Source organism: Panonychus citri, unplaced genomic scaffold, assembly GCF_014898815.1.
Source record: "Panonychus citri isolate SS breed McGregor unplaced genomic scaffold, ASM1489881v1 Contig00141, whole genome shotgun sequence".
NCBI classification, from domain to species: domain Eukaryota; kingdom Metazoa; phylum Arthropoda; class Arachnida; order Trombidiformes; family Tetranychidae; genus Panonychus; species Panonychus citri.
This window is the reverse complement of record NW_026515546.1, coordinates 3,039,002-3,057,667: the sequence shown is the minus strand read 5'-3', so window position 1 is coordinate 3,057,667 and position 18,666 is coordinate 3,039,002. Positions and strand designations below refer to the sequence as shown.

At 29.4% G+C, this 18,666-nt stretch overlaps 1 protein-coding gene across 1 annotated transcript; it reads left to right on the top strand.

Annotated features, from left to right (window-relative positions):
- The first annotated feature begins 6,219 nt into the window (after positions 1-6,219).
- LOC128395120 (uncharacterized) lies at positions 6,220-12,410 on the top strand. Its single transcript, XM_053355522.1, has 4 exons — positions 6,220-6,815; positions 6,988-7,196; positions 11,789-11,921; positions 12,019-12,410. Exons 1-4 carry the CDS (start codon positions 6,749-6,751, stop codon positions 12,093-12,095), a joined length of 486 nt encoding a protein of 161 aa, XP_053211497.1. The 5' UTR covers positions 6,220-6,748; the 3' UTR covers positions 12,096-12,410.
- Positions 12,411-18,666: the final 6,256 nt, after the last annotated feature.

Sequence of the window (18,666 nt, the reverse complement as noted above, 5' to 3'; positions counted from 1 at the left end):
TTGATTTTGTAACATTGATTTTACAATATTCATTGAAAGCATCGGATGATGACGATGATGATAAAGGTGGTTAAGATGATAACTAGATGATGATGATGATGATGAATAAAAAAATAGACTTGATTCAGTGAAGCTTAGATTTCATCAGATAACTTCCTGGTTTCATCTGATTTACTGTTGTATCTCCTGATTTAGTTTCATAGTCATCGTGAAAATCACCATGAAATATGATGAATCAAATGTTCAACCATAAATCATTCATTCACAATAATCTGATATTCAGAAACAGATAAGATGAATTATATTATCATGATGTTAAACATCAAGAATCCAAAGAAAAATATTGTTCAGAGAATCACCATGAAAGCACTCAGGGTGATATTAAATCTCAGCAATAGATATGATACAGAACTTTTTTCTCAAATCAAAATTAATCAGTTACCTTTTGGTTCCCTCTCTCTCTCTAAATAATTTCATGATAATCCTTTTCTTCAATGTTCATCATTAACTGTATCACATTGTAACAACAATCTACATGATACCGAATCAGAACCGATAACTATGAACATTGAATTGATGAAATGTAAAAAATTCAACATTTAATCAACCTGAAAGCATTTCGATTGCAACTCGATAACAATCAACTAACTGTCCTTCCCTTTAGAACTTTATTTCCACTCCCCCGCCGATTAAATCAGAAAATTTCATCAATTCGAAAAGTTCTAAGACTTTCATGAAGTGTCAATATTTTCCAATATGAATGTTGAATTAATTAACCATCCAATCGATTGGAAAATCTTGAAATTAAGTTACACTTTTTCCTCTTATAAAATAGAATCGATAACAATTAGCTGAATTAGAAAACGAAATTGTCTCAATTAAAATTCAATCCGATTCCATGAAAATGGTTTATTTTTATTTCTACAAAAAACTTTTCCAAGTTAATTTTTTTTCTTCACCTTAAAATGAGAATCTCATGATTAACTCAAATTCATGATGATGATGGTTATGGTTGAGTAATTACAAATTAGCCTCATGAATTGTAATCAATTGTCATCATCCGAGATGATGATAATTCAGAGATAATTTCAGAGCTCTTTGTATCTAGAATAAGTCAGATTATTCAGAGAATTCAGTTTATGTGTTGATTCAATGAACTTTCATGTAACTTCGTGACTTAATTTCAAGATTTTATCTCTTCCCACTCCCTCCTCCTCATCTTCCTTATTGTGGTTACAAAGCTTTTAATTACCTGACAATCAAATAGGAACAGAGAAAAAAAAATCAAATAGAACAAAAAAAAACAAGATCAAATTCATGAATTTCATGTTGATCATCATTGATGATATTCAGCATCATGGTGACAAAGTTAATTGATGTTAACATAAAGGTAACACAAAAGACATTCATGAGCCATGGTGAGAGTTACGATCTACTCACTATCACCGATAAGAATTGAAATATCTGAAGGAACAAAAAGTTCAATTGATGATTGAGATGGAAGAACAAGAAAAACAAACTTTGGAATAAAAATTTTCATCTTAATCTAATTTGCTCTCGGTGGAAGTTGATGGTGGGTATTTCATGGAACCATGGAAACATGAAATATGAAGAATCAATCTTTCAAATTGTTCTCCAACAATTGAACAACAATCATAAGAATCGAAGGTAGAACAAAATAAAAGAAGAAGAAATAAAATAAAAAGTTCGAAGTAAAAAAAAAAGTAGTTACCTTTTTCTATTGTTATTGTTTGATCAGAAACAGATACAACAGGCAAACAGAACTTGCAATTGCCTTTATACACCAGGAATTTAGAATTCAAGTTTCATGATGATGATGATGATAAAAACATCATGAAGATGAAATAAATATCATCATCATCTTGCTATATTTGTTATTGTAAATTCTTGACCGAGTTCAGGTAAGTTACTGATTTTTTGTTCTGATAACAATTGACTTGAAGGTAGAGGAAAGAGAAAAGTTCATTTTCAATCTGGAAAATATCATTCACACTCTCCCTGATCACCCTGATCATCATCATCATCATTATTTTATTATCTCTCTCTTCCTATCCTGGTAATCCTGAAGTTAAATCATTGATTTCATGAATGATTCAGATTCATTGAAAACACTTTCTTTTTAAGGCTCATGACAGAAAGTCATCAGTTGCTTGTTCCGATTTTATCTCAGTTAGAACTTTTTTTCTGTCAGAATTTTTCGAAAAAAATCAGGTATATGTATTACAATATATATATATCGATGAGCTTAATTCATTTTTTTCCCCATGTATTTATCATGTGAAATTTGATTCTTTTAGGTAACAGAGAAAAGGAAAAATTCTGAAATCTTATCATGATCAATAGAAGATATTTTCATATATTCAAATCTTATGTGTATTCACTTGAGTTTTTGATAAATTTACATGATAAATATTCAATTATCTGTCTCACATGATAATCAGATGATAAATGAATTGATCGGGTGAGATTGGGCGATGGTTGAGATAAATTGTTCTCATGAAAAATATTGTTCGAACAGAAAAGAAAACACTTTACAAAAGGTAAAACTAATGTTACCTCATGATTATCAATGGATTACAAAATAATAATATTGTCACCAAGATGTTTGGAAAACAGAAAAGTTGAGTTAATCAATTTCAATCAACACTCAGAAAGCTCAAGCTCTATAATTACCTGAGCTCAGGGTGAATATTGATTGTCCAGTAACATGTCAGGTAGATAAAGAGAGAATTTCGAATTTTTCGATAAAAAGGGAAAGAGTAAACTTTCCCTCTTCTCCCTGAGTCCATTATCATGGTCCCTCAATCTTGAGAAATCCTCATGAGGGATCAGATATTATTGTCACATTTGAATACAAAAAGATTCTGAGTAGCATGATAATTGTACATGATTGATTGAATGAGCTTTGAAACAAGAAGTTGTTGTTGTGTCAACATTTCATGATGAAATATGATGATAATCAAGATGAAGACAAGATACTTTTAAGAAAAAGAGTGGACCCAACTCACTATTTTCTTCATTCGAATGAGTAAAATCTACATTTCTCTCTCTCTCTCAGGTAAACTTTTGAAGTTCTAAAAGATGGGAGTGTGAAGGTGGATATTCATGATAATATTTTATTCTTTCTCTTTAATGTAATATTATCACTTCATTTGAATAAATAGTTACTCTTTTCGAAACTTACAATGAAGAACAAAAAGTTTTTCGAAAAATTTTTCAAATGATAAAAATTCATATTCTTCCCATGTAATATATACGCTATATATCATGTAAATCATGATGATTATCATGTATCATCCTCACAAGGAACTTTTTTTTATCAATTTTGATAATATTATTGGTTTTTTTTCTTATTACAAGTTATCAGAACTGAGCTATTGAAACCTACGATTAAGTTTCCAAATCTTTATTGTAATCAAATTCATGCCATCCAAATAGATTTGATTATAAAAGTTAAATACTCTCGGATAATAGTGATGATAACAATTAATGGATTATGAGGTGTTAAGAGAGGATAATCCAGAATAGTTTTACAAAATTCTGAAAAAAATCAGTTGAATTTTCAATATATTGAAATGAGAATCCAAATGTAATCATTGATAATCCAGGATGGTGGTGATCAATTTTATCCTCTTCTTATTAATGATTAAGATGATGATGATGATGAAGGATAAAGATATTGATCTTCATTTATCATGATTGTCTTGATGATGAAATGTTATCCTAACTATTAATTGGCTTTGAGAAAAAAAGATGAGACAAAATAATTTGTCAATCGATTAATATTTCATCTTAATCGTCATCAGATATTTGGTCAAGAAATTGGTCAACTCTTTTGATTCCGATTTTATCATGAATTTTACTTTTCCCACCCAAAATTTCAGAATTGAACTTCTCCTCTCAAGAGTCATTCACATGATTATCATGTTTATAATAATTTAATAGATTTATATGTAAAGACCTAATGATTGTTAATCTTTGTTTCATCGTCAAGATAAACATTGGAGTAGAAAAGAGATAAAAACAAAAAAAAAGTTCTGTAAACTCGCCAATTATTAATATTACCCTGGGACTCAAACTGAAACTCAAATATAATGACGAGAACAAGTAACAAATAACAATGGTCATTGTTTGACCAACAGTAACGGTAAACAAATGACCAACACACACACACAAACACAATGGAAACAAGAAATTATCAAAACTGTAATGAAAATGAACAGAATGATAATATTCATGAACTTTAACTGAACTTTGTAACTGGATAGTTTTTTGTTTTATCCTTCAACAAATTGTCTTCATCAATGTTTCCCCAAGAGGTAAAAGGGCAAATGAAAATTGGTAACTAGAATCATGGTAAATACATGGAGCTCAGAAATCTGAAGACTCTTGAAAAGTGAATCAAAAAGTTATTCAAGAAAATGATATAATTGTAATGAGACTAATTTAGTTTAAAAACCTTTAAATCATTACGATTATTTTTTTTTCTTCTTGCTTTTATATTAACATGATGATCATTATTATTTTCGTTGAAACAATTGAAACACACACAGAAATAATCATCATTAGGAAATCGGAATCACAATTCTGAGTTCATATCATATCCTCATGAATTCACCATGAAAATGTGTATATAATATTTAATTCTGATTTGAAATCCAATTGAAATGTTAGATTTTAATTGGACTTGGATCATCTAAGTTTCTCTGAGTTGATTATTGTTGTTTATTTCATGGTCGATTCCAGGGGCTTGGAAAAAAGCTCATAAGTTCTGGTTGAGTAAGAGAAAAAAGTTCCAAGCCCATGAAAATCATGGTAAATGGTTGATATTATTATTATTATATCATTACCATGTTATATCAATATATGTATGTTAATCATGTTAGTTGTTGACTCTGTTTCATTTCATGAAATTCAGGAAACATCTTGAAATCTAATGAAACCAATTTAGTTTATCATTATCATCATGAAACAATTTGATATGATAACTACTCAGAACTTTTTTTTTCACTATTATTTCAATATGATTGTTATATTACTTGTTTATTAATACACTTTATATTAGATTGTTAATCAACAGGAACAATCAATTAATCAAATAACCTGATTATTTGATCATTGAAAACATTGGAATCAGAGTAACATGATAAGTTCAGTTATTTTTTTTTTCTTCTGTTTTTAGATTTTATTTCTCTGCGATAATTACAATTAACTCCCAATCCTTGAGGGTAAATTAGTTGTCAATTAATTGTCGTTGTTACAGTTTTGATTGTGGTCCTTCAAATGTTGTTCCCATTCACCAGGAACAATTAGTTAATCATCTATCATTTTCCAATCTGATCCATTTAATAATAGTCTATTCATCATACTGATTATCATTGAACTCATTGAATATTCATGAATGAATCATCATCATGTTGATCTTTGTCTTTTTTTATCTTTTATCATGAATTCATATCAAGTAGCAATCTAATTATTATGAGTTTACTTTAAGATTAAAAGATTTGTCTCTAAACAAAAATGATTACGATTGTTAATCAACAATCATCTGAAATCTATCATGATCATTATTCAGATAAACATGATTAGATGGTAAAGTTCATTACCATTTGCAATTAGTTTAGATTGTTGTTAATTAGTTTTTCATCATCAATCGAATTAGTTTGAAGAAGAAAAAAAAAGTTAAAATATCTTAAAATGTAAATCTGAGGAAAGTTCATCAACGAATTTCAAATCAGAATTTAGAATTGAAATTGAGATGAGAAGTAAATTCGCTTTTTACTCGTTTCTTTTTCATGGAGATAATCATGAACCTCTTCCGGAATACTGATGAGCTCAATGAGCACTTCTGCCTACAGGTACGTCCATATATATATACATAAAGTGGAAACATGATCAATCCCCCTGGAAGAAAAAAATTCAGAATCAGAATTTTTATCGAAACAAAAGTTGAGACTTGAACCATGAAGTTTTAATCTCTTTCCCAATGAATAAGATTCAATGTTACAATCACATTATGATTATTATGAAATTTGAGTATCATGTTACCATTGATACATGGAGAAAGTTCTTGTGCTTATTATCATGATGAAATTTCTGAAAAAAAATGAGCATGATGATTGAGATTGGAAGAGAAACAAATCAAGAAAAAAAAATACGGATTTCAGTTCAATTTCAATATCTTAAGATTGAGAATCTATCTCCTATTCCAAATATTATTAGCATCATGTTAACTATAGTTCACCTCAAGTTCTGAAGGGGTGGTTACCTCATGAACTTACAGGGCATGTACTCAAATGTATCTATCACTCCCTCTATCTGTTTCAAGACTGAATTTCAAAGTGAAACTTTTTTTTTCCCTTCCCTTGATTCATAATCATTCCGAATCGGAAACTCAACTCAACTGTGAAAACCTTCATCACATTACACAACTTTAATCATGAGTTTACCATGATAATTCAACAACTGATAACCACCATGAAAAATATTCATCTATCGAAACTTTAACTTAATTTTATGGAAAAACTAAAAAACTTTGCTCAGGTGATTCTTTTGACATTCTAATATGTTTTAATCGTGATGATTAGTCATTAGTGATTAGTAATGATCAATATCCAGTGATTATTGTGCAATTAGCAAATGGGACTTGATGTTATCATGATTATCAGGATGAAATTTGAAATCAACTCTAAACACAACAATAATCATCGACATCACTGTTAACACCATGAGTGGATTTATTATTTTAATTAACCTCAAATTAATTATCATACCATTATTAATGCTCATTAAAGGTAATTATTTACAGGAGAGCCAACATTTGAAACAATTAAATGATTAATTATCTTTACAATATAATAATCACTTTTTTTTGGAACTTTTTTCGTCTCAAATTTTTTGCTTCGATATCGAAAATTGGACAATTTCTCTTGGACGGATTAACGGTTCAATCTGTTAATGGATTAGCTCTGGAATCAGTTAATATAACTGAATTTAAAGTGCCCGAGATTGTGAATCATGGTTCTGATGCTGAACTCTCATGTAAATATAATCTGACTCGAGGTGAAGTTCTGTATACAATCAAATGGTACAAAGAAGAGAATGAATTTTATCGGTATGAACCAAAGGAAAAGAGGCAAGTTTTATACTTTCCAGTGCCCGGAATTAATATCGATGTAAGTTCATATTCACCATGAAACTAAAGATAATAACACTGAATCGAAACCAAAAAGTTTCCACTCCAAGAAAAGTGTAACAATATTTTCTCAATGAGAAACTTTTGCTTATGAAAAAAAACTTTTTTTCTCATAATTTTTTGTTTCGACCATTTAATTTGCAATTCAAAATCAAATTAACACTTTGATTGGTTTAAATTTGTTAATTTCAATTAGTTTAATCTAAACAATTAGTGATTAGATTTCTGTCCAATTAATCAATTAATTAACTGTTATTATCTCTCAATGGATACGATTTAACTTTTATTATCTTGATTGTTTGTGTCAATCTTGTTACTCAATTTTAATCATCACTAAATCATCAACCATATTAAATTGTCACAATTTGAGACAATTAAAGTTAATTCATTAACAATTTATCTAAATAATAATGTAATTTAATTGTAACTCTTTTGATTTTTATTATCTTGACCATTTCATTGTCATTTATTATTATTACATTTTCACATTTAATTGTTACTCTTTTTATTATTATTTAGTTCCTGTTTTTATGAGTTACAATCGGTCAGTGATTAGTTAATATGAATGGTCAATGATGTTGATTAAATCAGATGATATAAATTCATGAGTTGATGAATTTTTACCTTCCAATCCTTTTATATACAAAATGATAATAACCATCAAACTATATATTCAATTTTAATGGTCAATGGGTATGTAAATATTTCACTGACCAGTGACGTTGGACAAAAGTCATTCGGTCAGTACGATTATTTTATATCCAGAATAGGCGGTTATAGTATTTTTGATGGCCTTTCACTTTGTTTCTCTGTGTTGGTCAATAAACCGTTATAATAGCCTGAAGGTGTTGAGTGTGTTTAGTCAATCACCTTCACTTTTATCACCAGGGAATAGTAAATAATTGTAAATATCAACTGGACACTCATCTACATGATGAGTTAGTTATATCATATTAGTCATTTTCTTGCTCAGTGATATAAGAAAACAAATTTCTAAATGAACTTTTTTTTATTTCTCTCATTAATCAATATCAACACCATGGAATTGGTGAATCTTGAAACAGACAATAAACTTATCCATTTGATTCATCATGTTTACAACAGTTCGATATTTGAACATTTCAACTTTTATCAAAGTTTTCGATCAAGAAAAGTTCAGCTTACAATTCAAACTCAGGTATACACACATGTAAGTGTGTCATGAACAGTAACATAATTAAGGAGATGGAAAGTAAGTTGAGTGTTGATTACGTTCACATATGAAAACAGGGTATTCATGAGGTTGGATAAAAATGAGACAAGGTAAATTGATGTAACTGTAAATATCTTGTTGCCTGATAGACGATAATCAGTTAAACTTGATAATTAGATTTACTGTTGTTACAGAAACACCGTAAATGAATATGATCAAGATATGGTTCATGATGATGATGATGATGATGATGATGATCAAGATGAAAACCATACACCAGACCAAAAATTCTGGAAACTCTGTTATCATTTTAGTTTTTTTCATCTTCTTATTCTGTTGATTATTTTCACCATCATCATTATCATTGAGCATCTTTTTCTCAATCGCATCATTTACAGGGAGGGAATTTTTTCTTAACTTCTTCCACATGGTTCAATCAATCAGCTTCTATTCAATCTGAAAGGTAATTTCATGATGATCATCATCAACTCTCTCATTAGAGTATCCAAATTTTAAAAAAGATGACAAATTTTTTGGTTCTCTTCTTATTCACTTTTTACAACTTTGACAAAAACTTTTCTATCTATTGGAACTTTCCATTTCTCTCATTTCGACATCTTCAGTTTATTCACCTGTTAAACTTTCCGGTAAAACAGAACTTCTGAGTATTACCTGAGTATCCATGGTATAACCAGGGTAACAATCGAGAATATCGAAAGTATTTAATAAATTTTTATTCTAAAATTATTTCATTCAGATGATTGGAAAAACTTTGATTGGTCTTCATGTGTACAAACACCAAGGTAGATAAAGTAAACTAACACTTGGATCTCTTAGTTAATTGAATAACTTTCATGATGAAACTGAAATAATAGTGATAAAAGTTACAGATATGAATCAGAGATGTTGACTTGTAACTCAATGGATTGAATCAAATTTGTTTATCTCTGATCATAAGTCATCATGAATTCATGATAATATCGTTACCTTTACCATGATCATCATGAGAGACAAAGATTTAATAACTTTTAGTTACTTCAATCCATAGACAAAGTTTGATTGTTTCTAATAATTTCATGATAGATAAATTCAATGGATATCATCATGAAATGATTTCATTCAAAATCTATTTGCATGATATTTACTATGATGATGATCATTAACATTGATTGATTCTTGAAACCAGGAAAACAAAAATGTTGCTTCAGGCAAAATTTACATAATAATTACATTAGATCAAGTGGATTGGATGAGAAATTTTTTTTTCTGTTCTTTTCATTGTTTCATCTTCTTTTTCAGGATAATACTCATACATTTGATATTAATTTCTGTGATGTTGATGATGATGATCACCTGAAAAAGACATCTAGTAATCGTTATCATTATAATCATCATGCTACATGTACTTGATAAAATTTGAATATCTGAATATGGATCAGAAATAATCATTATTTACCATTCAAAGTTATGTCACATCTTGAGTTTCATCTGTTCATGATCATTTCAAGTTCAAGTTCATTTGAAATTTGATGATCAATTGATCATTATTAAGATGAACCATTGAGAATTCAGTTAGATATTCATGGGCTCAGGGTGTTTATATATATAATCAATGTCCTATTTTCCACTCCCATGAATCTGATTTTGAAGGTTGACTCAGATTTGGATCCACAGTGATTACCTTTTGATACCTTTGATTACTTTTGACTTTATCATATTAAGATGATGATGATTATCAAGGAGGAGTAAGAGTGGGAGTGGGATGTTGCTGGTGATAAGATAATTGTAATTATTTTATGCTCAACTGAGCGATATGATTAAGGCCAGAAAACTGTATGTTCAGGTCACATCCAAGACCAAGATCAATATTTAGATTGAAACAATGATGACAAGTTAACCAACAAAATCAACTTAATTGTCTCCTTCTCCCTTAATCAATTTGAATTGGAACAATCAAAACAATTAAATATGAAAATATCCTTCAATTGACAAAAAAAAACTCAATGTTGTTGATTAACTTTCACATTTAATGAGTTGAGATACAGAAAAAAATAACTAAATTTGTTTAATCATTTGGATTGAATTTAATTTGATTGTTACTGTTTATTGTAATTTATTAAACATCAAGGGAAACGATGAACAAGAAATTCATAATAATAATAATATAAAAAGTTAAATTGGATCTAATTGAATCTAATAATAATTGTAATGATGATGAAAGGGAGTGGGAATGGGAGGAGCAGTGGGAAACTGTTTCAGGTTCAATTCTATTGATTTTTGACTGTTAAATTTACTTAACAGGAAGAGAGAGAGAGAGAGAGAGACTTTTTTCCCTAATTTCATTAAAATCTTTAATTGTAATTAGTTGAATAACAATCAAATTGTCTTGTAGAACTTTTTTTTAGTCTTTACAATTAGTTAATTATCATGATGAAAGTTCATCATCATCGGAATGAGATAAAGAGATGAGGTAATTTTGAAGAGTTTGAGATGGGAAAAAAAGTTCTGATTTTCTTTCCAATCGATTTCGAGTTCTAATATTATTATCTAAGTATCATCATCCTTATGATGACATCCAAGTTATTATAACATTTTATCATCTCTATCATCATAATGGATGATTTTGTAAGAGATGGGCAAAGAAGACAAGAGGGAGAGTATTGGAGGGCGAAATATCAGATCGAAAAGTTATAAAAGAGAAAAAAGTTTTCGAAACTTTAAATTGTTGGAAATGAATCAGAAAAAATTATCGATATTAATGATAAGAAATTGATTATCATCGTTATTGTGATAGGTGAATATGTTGATCTCCTTGATTTTGATTGATTATTGAGGATCAATTTTCAATTTAACTTTTTTGCTCAATTGTAACCGTTGATTACTAACAATCAATCAATTGATTTTCATTGTATCATCTTGTTATCAAAGATATTAATTAATGTCCATTGAGTGTCTATGATAAACTCATTGATTGTGATTAACAGACAAAGGAAAAGTTTTTTTTTCTGTCATCAAACTTTTCATTATTAGACAAACATGTTAACCATTGGTTATCATCTTAATCATTACAATTGAAACGCATTCAGATAACTCAGGGTGTTTATTGTTGTCATAGTTTCTCCCCTGATTCTTAGCTTATATATTATATTGACACAGAACATGAACAATTAACTGAGAAAAATTTTTCTAATCAAAGTGTCAATCAAAAAAATAAGAGGTGTGGAAATTACTGTTGGTAGGAATATGAGATTACAATACAAAGTGAAGTAAATTGTTGACAATTTAAGATTGTAATTAATATTCAATATTCTGTAATGGAGATAAATTTAAGCTTCAGAGTTTTCGAAAGTTCTAATTGTCAACCTTTTCTCATTTTACAGAGAGAAAGGTCAAATTATACCAGGATCGTCCTTCGTGAGGTCAACAATCAAACGAGCGGCACTTTTGTCTGCGAGGTCTCAGTTGATATAAGCTTTATCACCGCCATGTCAGAGGCAATGATGCTGATTAAAAGTAAGTATATGTACATGAAAAAATGACCACTGGTCACTGAGGTCATGAGATTTATTCTGTTTCCGTGTTTCCTTTCATGTTTTGACCAAAAAAACAGGTAATTCAATAGGATTTTTACCTTCCTGGTCAATTTTGATAGTGACCATCCTGTTGTCATCATTTATATCATCCTAATAATACAAGATGATCAATCAATCAATCAATTTAAATAAACTAATTATGTTACTTGAATGATTAATGAACAAAGACAGAAAAGAAATTGTTAATAAAATAAAACTAATTCATAACCAAATTAATACACAATTAAAAATAATTCATTGGTCAACATATCACTGGACTTAACTGACCCATGACTGATTACACACACGAACAGACCAAGCGAATACAAATAATTAACTAATTAGCTAATTTGTTACAATCACGATAATATAAATGATATTAAATTATGATAATAATAATAAAAATCAAACCTGATTGATAATCAAATGGTTAATAATGTTAAATTGTTAACCAAATCAACTTTGATTGCTGTGATAAATTGAAGGCTCATTAATCAATCAAAAAGTTAATCATCACAAAATACAAACGATTAAAGCATAATCACAATCAAAGATTAACAATTAACACTTTTCTTATCAATGGTAAAACTGTTTAAACTTACAATTAACAATTTAAATTGATATACAATCAATTTTTTTTGATGGTTTAATTGTTCATCACTTTGGTAAATATTGATAATCATTTGATGTCTCATAATCTGGATAAGTGTAATCACCTTGAGGCTAAATTGTGACGGTTAATTGACAGGTAAGTTAATTATGATGATCAAACAATAATAAAATCTTAATGATTGATAAATTTCTTGTTTTATTGTCACGAAAATGAAACAAATATCAGCTGATGTCCAGTTGAATAAGTTATTGTGATGATAAAAAAAATATATCGACAATATTTCAAATGGTCAACACCACAAAAACAATGGCCCAATGTAAAGTAAAACTGACCATTACCATTCATACATAATTGATGATGATTTATGAATAAGAGTAAAAAAAACAATAGGGAGTCTGAAAAAAGATGACCACTGATAATGACGATGGTCATCATTGATATTAAGATGATAATAGAATAAGTTTTCTTTTTTTTCAAAGTGATACTTTCTAACTTACTGGACACTACACAGACAAGGTTTGAAAGCTTTTCAATGTTCATTGGTGGACATAACAAATGATGGTCAGTTTTCAAGGTTTATTTATACATAATATGAATGAGGTAATTTATTCAAAAGACAAAAATATAATCCGGAAATGAAAGCGAGTTGGATAACTTATTCATGTATTAACATCATCATCATCATGGTCAGTTTGTGAATAGTATGATTATTCACTTTAAATAGTTGTGTCCATTTCCATAAATCACCTGAGATGTTGATGACATTTTATCTCCTTGTAATTTGTATATTAACCTTTTCCCTACAATCGCCTAAGATAATATCTTACATATACTTTTCTCATTGATAATAATATGTTGTCATGTTTTGTTGTTAGAATGACAGAAAAAAATATCAAAAGTTATCCCAAAATTTAAGGTGAACAGAGTTGATGAATTAAACATTGCGAATGGAAAATATTAGAAAAAAAAACTATTACAACTAAGAATCAGAAAGAAAGTTAATATTTTGGTGGACATTTTGAGATGGACATTCAGGGTGATCAGAATTTTTGATCATTAACTTTCTAATTGCCTCGTGATATTTATCATGTAACAATAGAACCTAAATTGATTCAAATTTTTAGATTGTTTTATTAGTTACAATTTAGGGGTAAACGTGATCAGTTTTTATTTTCATCAAATTGTCTTTGTATTTACTTTGTGTTTAAATACTGATCTTGATGATGATTAGAGACTTTAGTTGATTGTGGTAAAAAAAAGAGGATGATCGAGATGAAGATGGAGAGGAAAATGTTTATCTTGTTCATTTTATTGAATTAACTCATTATTTGGAGTTGTTTTTTTTTGTGAACTTAAACCAATGGATTAGTAAATAGTAATTGTCTTTGAAAAAGACAACAAATAACATGACAAATTGTCAATCGAATTGTTATACTAGCCAATTTCGGATAGAATATTTATTCACAGGATGTTATATGACCTGATATACTGGACAGTTTACGATTAACAATCAAATGTTTGAAACATCTAATTGTTTATTCAACATTTTCTTTTATAGTCGATTATTGGTTTCGGTTTGGTTACGCCATCTATTGGCAGAGAAGCTTAAAATTATTGTTGTATATTTAGTTAATTGTAATTTAATTTGTGATTAAAAGGTAATTAATTTTGAGCTTTGTTAGGTTCCTTTGCATCAGAGTACTTTGGGAGTAATGGTATTTCTCAGTAAACATCGACACATATCACAAAGAATCGCTCAAAACGGACCTTTCAATTACACCAAAAGGATTTATTTAATTTGGAGCTATTGAGAAAATGTACAATATTTATACACGGAGTAACCTTGAAATGACCTTTGACTGAAAAATTGAGAAGGAGGTCATTAAGGTCAAGTAGTTGCAAGTGTAACAAAGCAATTAACTTAGTAGCTTTGAAATTGACGAACTAACGTCTATTCTCAAAATTAACTACTGGCAAAAATTCGATATACATGATAATTAGATAATTAAAGATAATATTCAAAGGATTTAGACATTTTTGTTTAGAAGTAAAATTAATATACTAGATTGAATAAACGAAAAAGATCGAGAGATATCTGAGAAGTCAAGTTAATCAAATGTCACATACCAAGCTTTCTGGTTAGTAATCCAAAGCACCGGGTAAAGACCCGATCGCGATATTTTACTAACCAGAGGTAAACAATAATTTTTACCTTATGAGATTTAATAATTTAATGATTTTTACAAGAGTTTAATTAAATGACTGAAATTCTACGCTCTTTGATGTAAGTCATTGCAAAACTTCGTAAGTCAAAAGACATATCCTAGTATAACCTTAAGCATTTGTTTAACTCAAGTCTCACATCAAGGTCATGTCGGTCATTCAACATGTTATAATAACTAACTGAAACTTTTAAATGTCTTTTCACGTTGTTTTTGTTGTAACTTCTTCTAAAAGATGTCACCAGAAGCTCGATATCGACCATAATAGTTGTGTTGTGAGAAGAGGCTGATTGGATTGATTGTGAAGAGACAAATGCTCATTTTATTCGTCTCAAACTCTCATGACTCAATTCTGGAAGCTGAATGTACAAGAAAAGCGGTTACTTGTTGTAAACTCTCTCTCTCTCTCTCTCTCTCTCTCTCTCTCTCTCTCTCTCTCTCTCTCTCTCTCTCTCTCTCTCTCTCAATCCTTATAAATTCTAAATGAACATTTTGATCAGTTTTCAATTTGATCGGAGGTATTCAAGTGATCTTTGGCATTCGAAATATTGAATCGCATTCATAAGATCCACATGTGAACTATCTAATCGAAATAAAGCAGTTTAATCAAATAGAAGGAATTTTTTGTGAATTCTCCCTTGATTAAAATTTTCATAATTAATGTTGCGAAACAATTAGTAGATCAAAAAGTTTTTCTTGCAGATGTGAAACGGAAACGTTGACGAGGACGAGGAAATTAATTTTATAACTGTCTATCAGATCAATTTTTACCGTTAAGCGCAAAAATATAATAATAGGGATGCAAAATGAGAGAGTACATCAGAGGTGGGATACAGATCAATTTGTGGGTGGCTGTTGTTACAGGAACATCAATGTACATCCATTGTTGGGATAAATTTAATGGATTCTTACATTTACTAGGGTGAAGATGAGGATGATAAACAGACCTAAATAGTTGACTCACCATCAATTATGAATAAAAGTTACACTCTGATTGTAGACAATTTTAATTATCAACAAGAATAAAAATATTCCAATGTCAATATAAATGATATTACATCGAGTTTAATGTGTTTGCATTATCGACATTTGAGCGAAAAGCAAATTTCTAAACTCAGATTGTAAAATCGAGGAGGGCGTAGGCACGAACTGGAAGTGGGGTGGTAAATGGTTCTAATAAGATGGGCAAGGTCACCATCATCATTATACTGAAGGGTGGAAAAAAGGGAAAGGAGAGGATGATGATGATTTCGATGATGATTTTGGGCTGATCTTTTTTTCTTGCTCCTCATCATCTTTTATCTCTCTGATTTTTGTTCATCATTCACATTCATTGTCCCTCTTTTTTTTGAATCTTATCTTCTCATCAGTTATCATCAGTACTAAACAACACACTATCATCATCATCATCACCATCACCGTTGATAATCATCTTCCTCCTCCTTTTGTCATCTCTCTCAATCTCTCTCTCATTAAATCATATCAATATGTTTATTGTTCATGTTGTTTGATGGTAAAGTGATTTGAATCAAATTAGATTGCAATATATTGCACAATTGATGATTACAGATGATTGCAAATGATTTACTGATGATGATGAAAACAAAAGTTATCCTGATGATAACTGCTAAGGAAACTGATTGTATATTAATAAGATGATAATTATCATCGGTCAATATTATTACCTGGGCTTGGAGGTGATGAAAATTAAGGTTCATTAAGAGATGATAAATTGCTTCCAATACACAATAGCCTAACAATCAAGGTAATCAAATGATAAAAATAAGGTTTGGCTTTGAAAGGTTCCTCATCCTCATCATCATCTTCAACCCTCAGGGTTTAATAATAGTTTTCAATGTTTACAATTGGATCCAAGTTGATTATTATTATTAAATCATATACTGGAAATGATTTGGGGGGAAAAAGTTTAAACTTTAAAACTGTCAAAAACAAACAACTAATCAGTTTAATTGTTACCTTGATTATTTGGATTGTTGATTCAAATATTAGTCTCACTTGTTAAGTATCAATGAACTTAAATTAAGTTGATCATCACTCTCTATTAATTATAGTTATCTTAATTATCTTTACCATAATTGATAAATTGATGGTTCTGATTATGGTTGTGAGATTGACGAGAGGTTAATCAATGAGCTTTATTGTTGCTTAATTGTTGAGTTGATTAAGTTATCCAAGAAGAAGCTACTCTCTTGGAAATTTTAATTTTAATCAATCAACAAGTTTCACTGATTCCGTTTCCGTGTGACTTTTAATACATATTGATAATCAATGGTGATGGTGATAAAAATTTCCCACGTGAAAGTGATGAGGATAAAAATGAAGATGTTAAAGTTTGAAAAGATGATGATGACTTTTTGATTAGTCCATTTAAGTGTGAAACAGATTCGATAGTGATATTTACCGTTATATCAACTTCTCGAACTCGAACTGTTTTCATGTGAACCAAATATTGTCATTACGAGGGAGTTTGTCCTCAAGGGAGGTGACAACAAGTTAACTTGCAAATCATAAACCACTAGAATAGGTTAGGACAATATTTCGTGTTTATCCCACGAAAATTTTGAACATATCGAATAACCCAACAGAGAGAGAGAGATAAATGTTATTCCTATGACTGAATTTTTCTCAATTTCCAGTAAAAAGTGACCAAAGTATTAAACTGACCGCTACTGAGACTGATCCATAATATTAAATAATAAAATCATGATAATATTGAGATCGAATCTGATAAAATGTGAGATCACAAATAATAATCACGACAAAATTTCTTGTTAACTGATGAATGAGATTATCATGTTTCGGATCAGTGGTAGAAATTTTCATCGACTGTTCATTGGTAGAAATTGATATAATCTAAATCTCTGAATTTTTCTGTGTTATCATGAAAAGCGAAAGGGATAAAAAAGATTCTCAGCAGCTGATGAACCAAAACTATTAACGGTTAAATGATAATCGTAATTATTAACCAATAAGTTAAGAATTAATAATTGAATTGAATTAGATCCACTGAGGGAAGAGTAGGAGGAGACGGAAATGGAGGAGGTTAAGTCACATAATCTAATATGTGTACAAGATATAATTTCGTGGGATAATCAATGTTAATCCCGATGGATTTTAATTCCCTTTGAAATCTTGATTTAATTCACACGAAATTAAATCAACAGCAAGTAAAAAGTATAATACGCGTGTCAGGCCACCAATAATTAGCTAAAAGACGGAATCAATTTTAGAACTTTTTTATTCGAATTCGACAAAAAACTAACAACAAACTCCAACAGAAAACTCAATCGATTTTATAAGAAAATGAAACTCGATAAACTGTCTCATCATCATAATGTAATCGGTTGACTTTTTTTTCCTCAAATTAAACTTATCATGATTTCCTTATAATATTAACATGGAAAAATTAAGTTGGTTAAACAATTACGAAGGAATTAGGTCGAATTAGGAACTTCCGAAACGGAAGAAGGAGTCGAACCTTATCCCCATAGATATACTACAGTATTTATATGATGAGTAAGAAGATAATGGATGATGATTAAAGTTAAAAACTCGAAAATAGGAAATTTAAAAAAGTCGAAAAAAAAAGAAACCCAAGGAAAAGTTAAAAGTTCTAATGAAAGTTTTTCTTTTCCAGGTAAATCTGCAAGTTCGAGAAGAGGAAGAAGAAGAAGATGATGATGATGATTGTGATGAAGATAATGATTGCGTGCCACATGCCTCTCGATACACGTTCACCACTGGTCATTTAAAAAGAAAAAGTGACCTGACAACAAACGGAACCATAGGTTAGGACTTTTTTTCTGGGTTCGTTTGAAAGAGTAAATTGT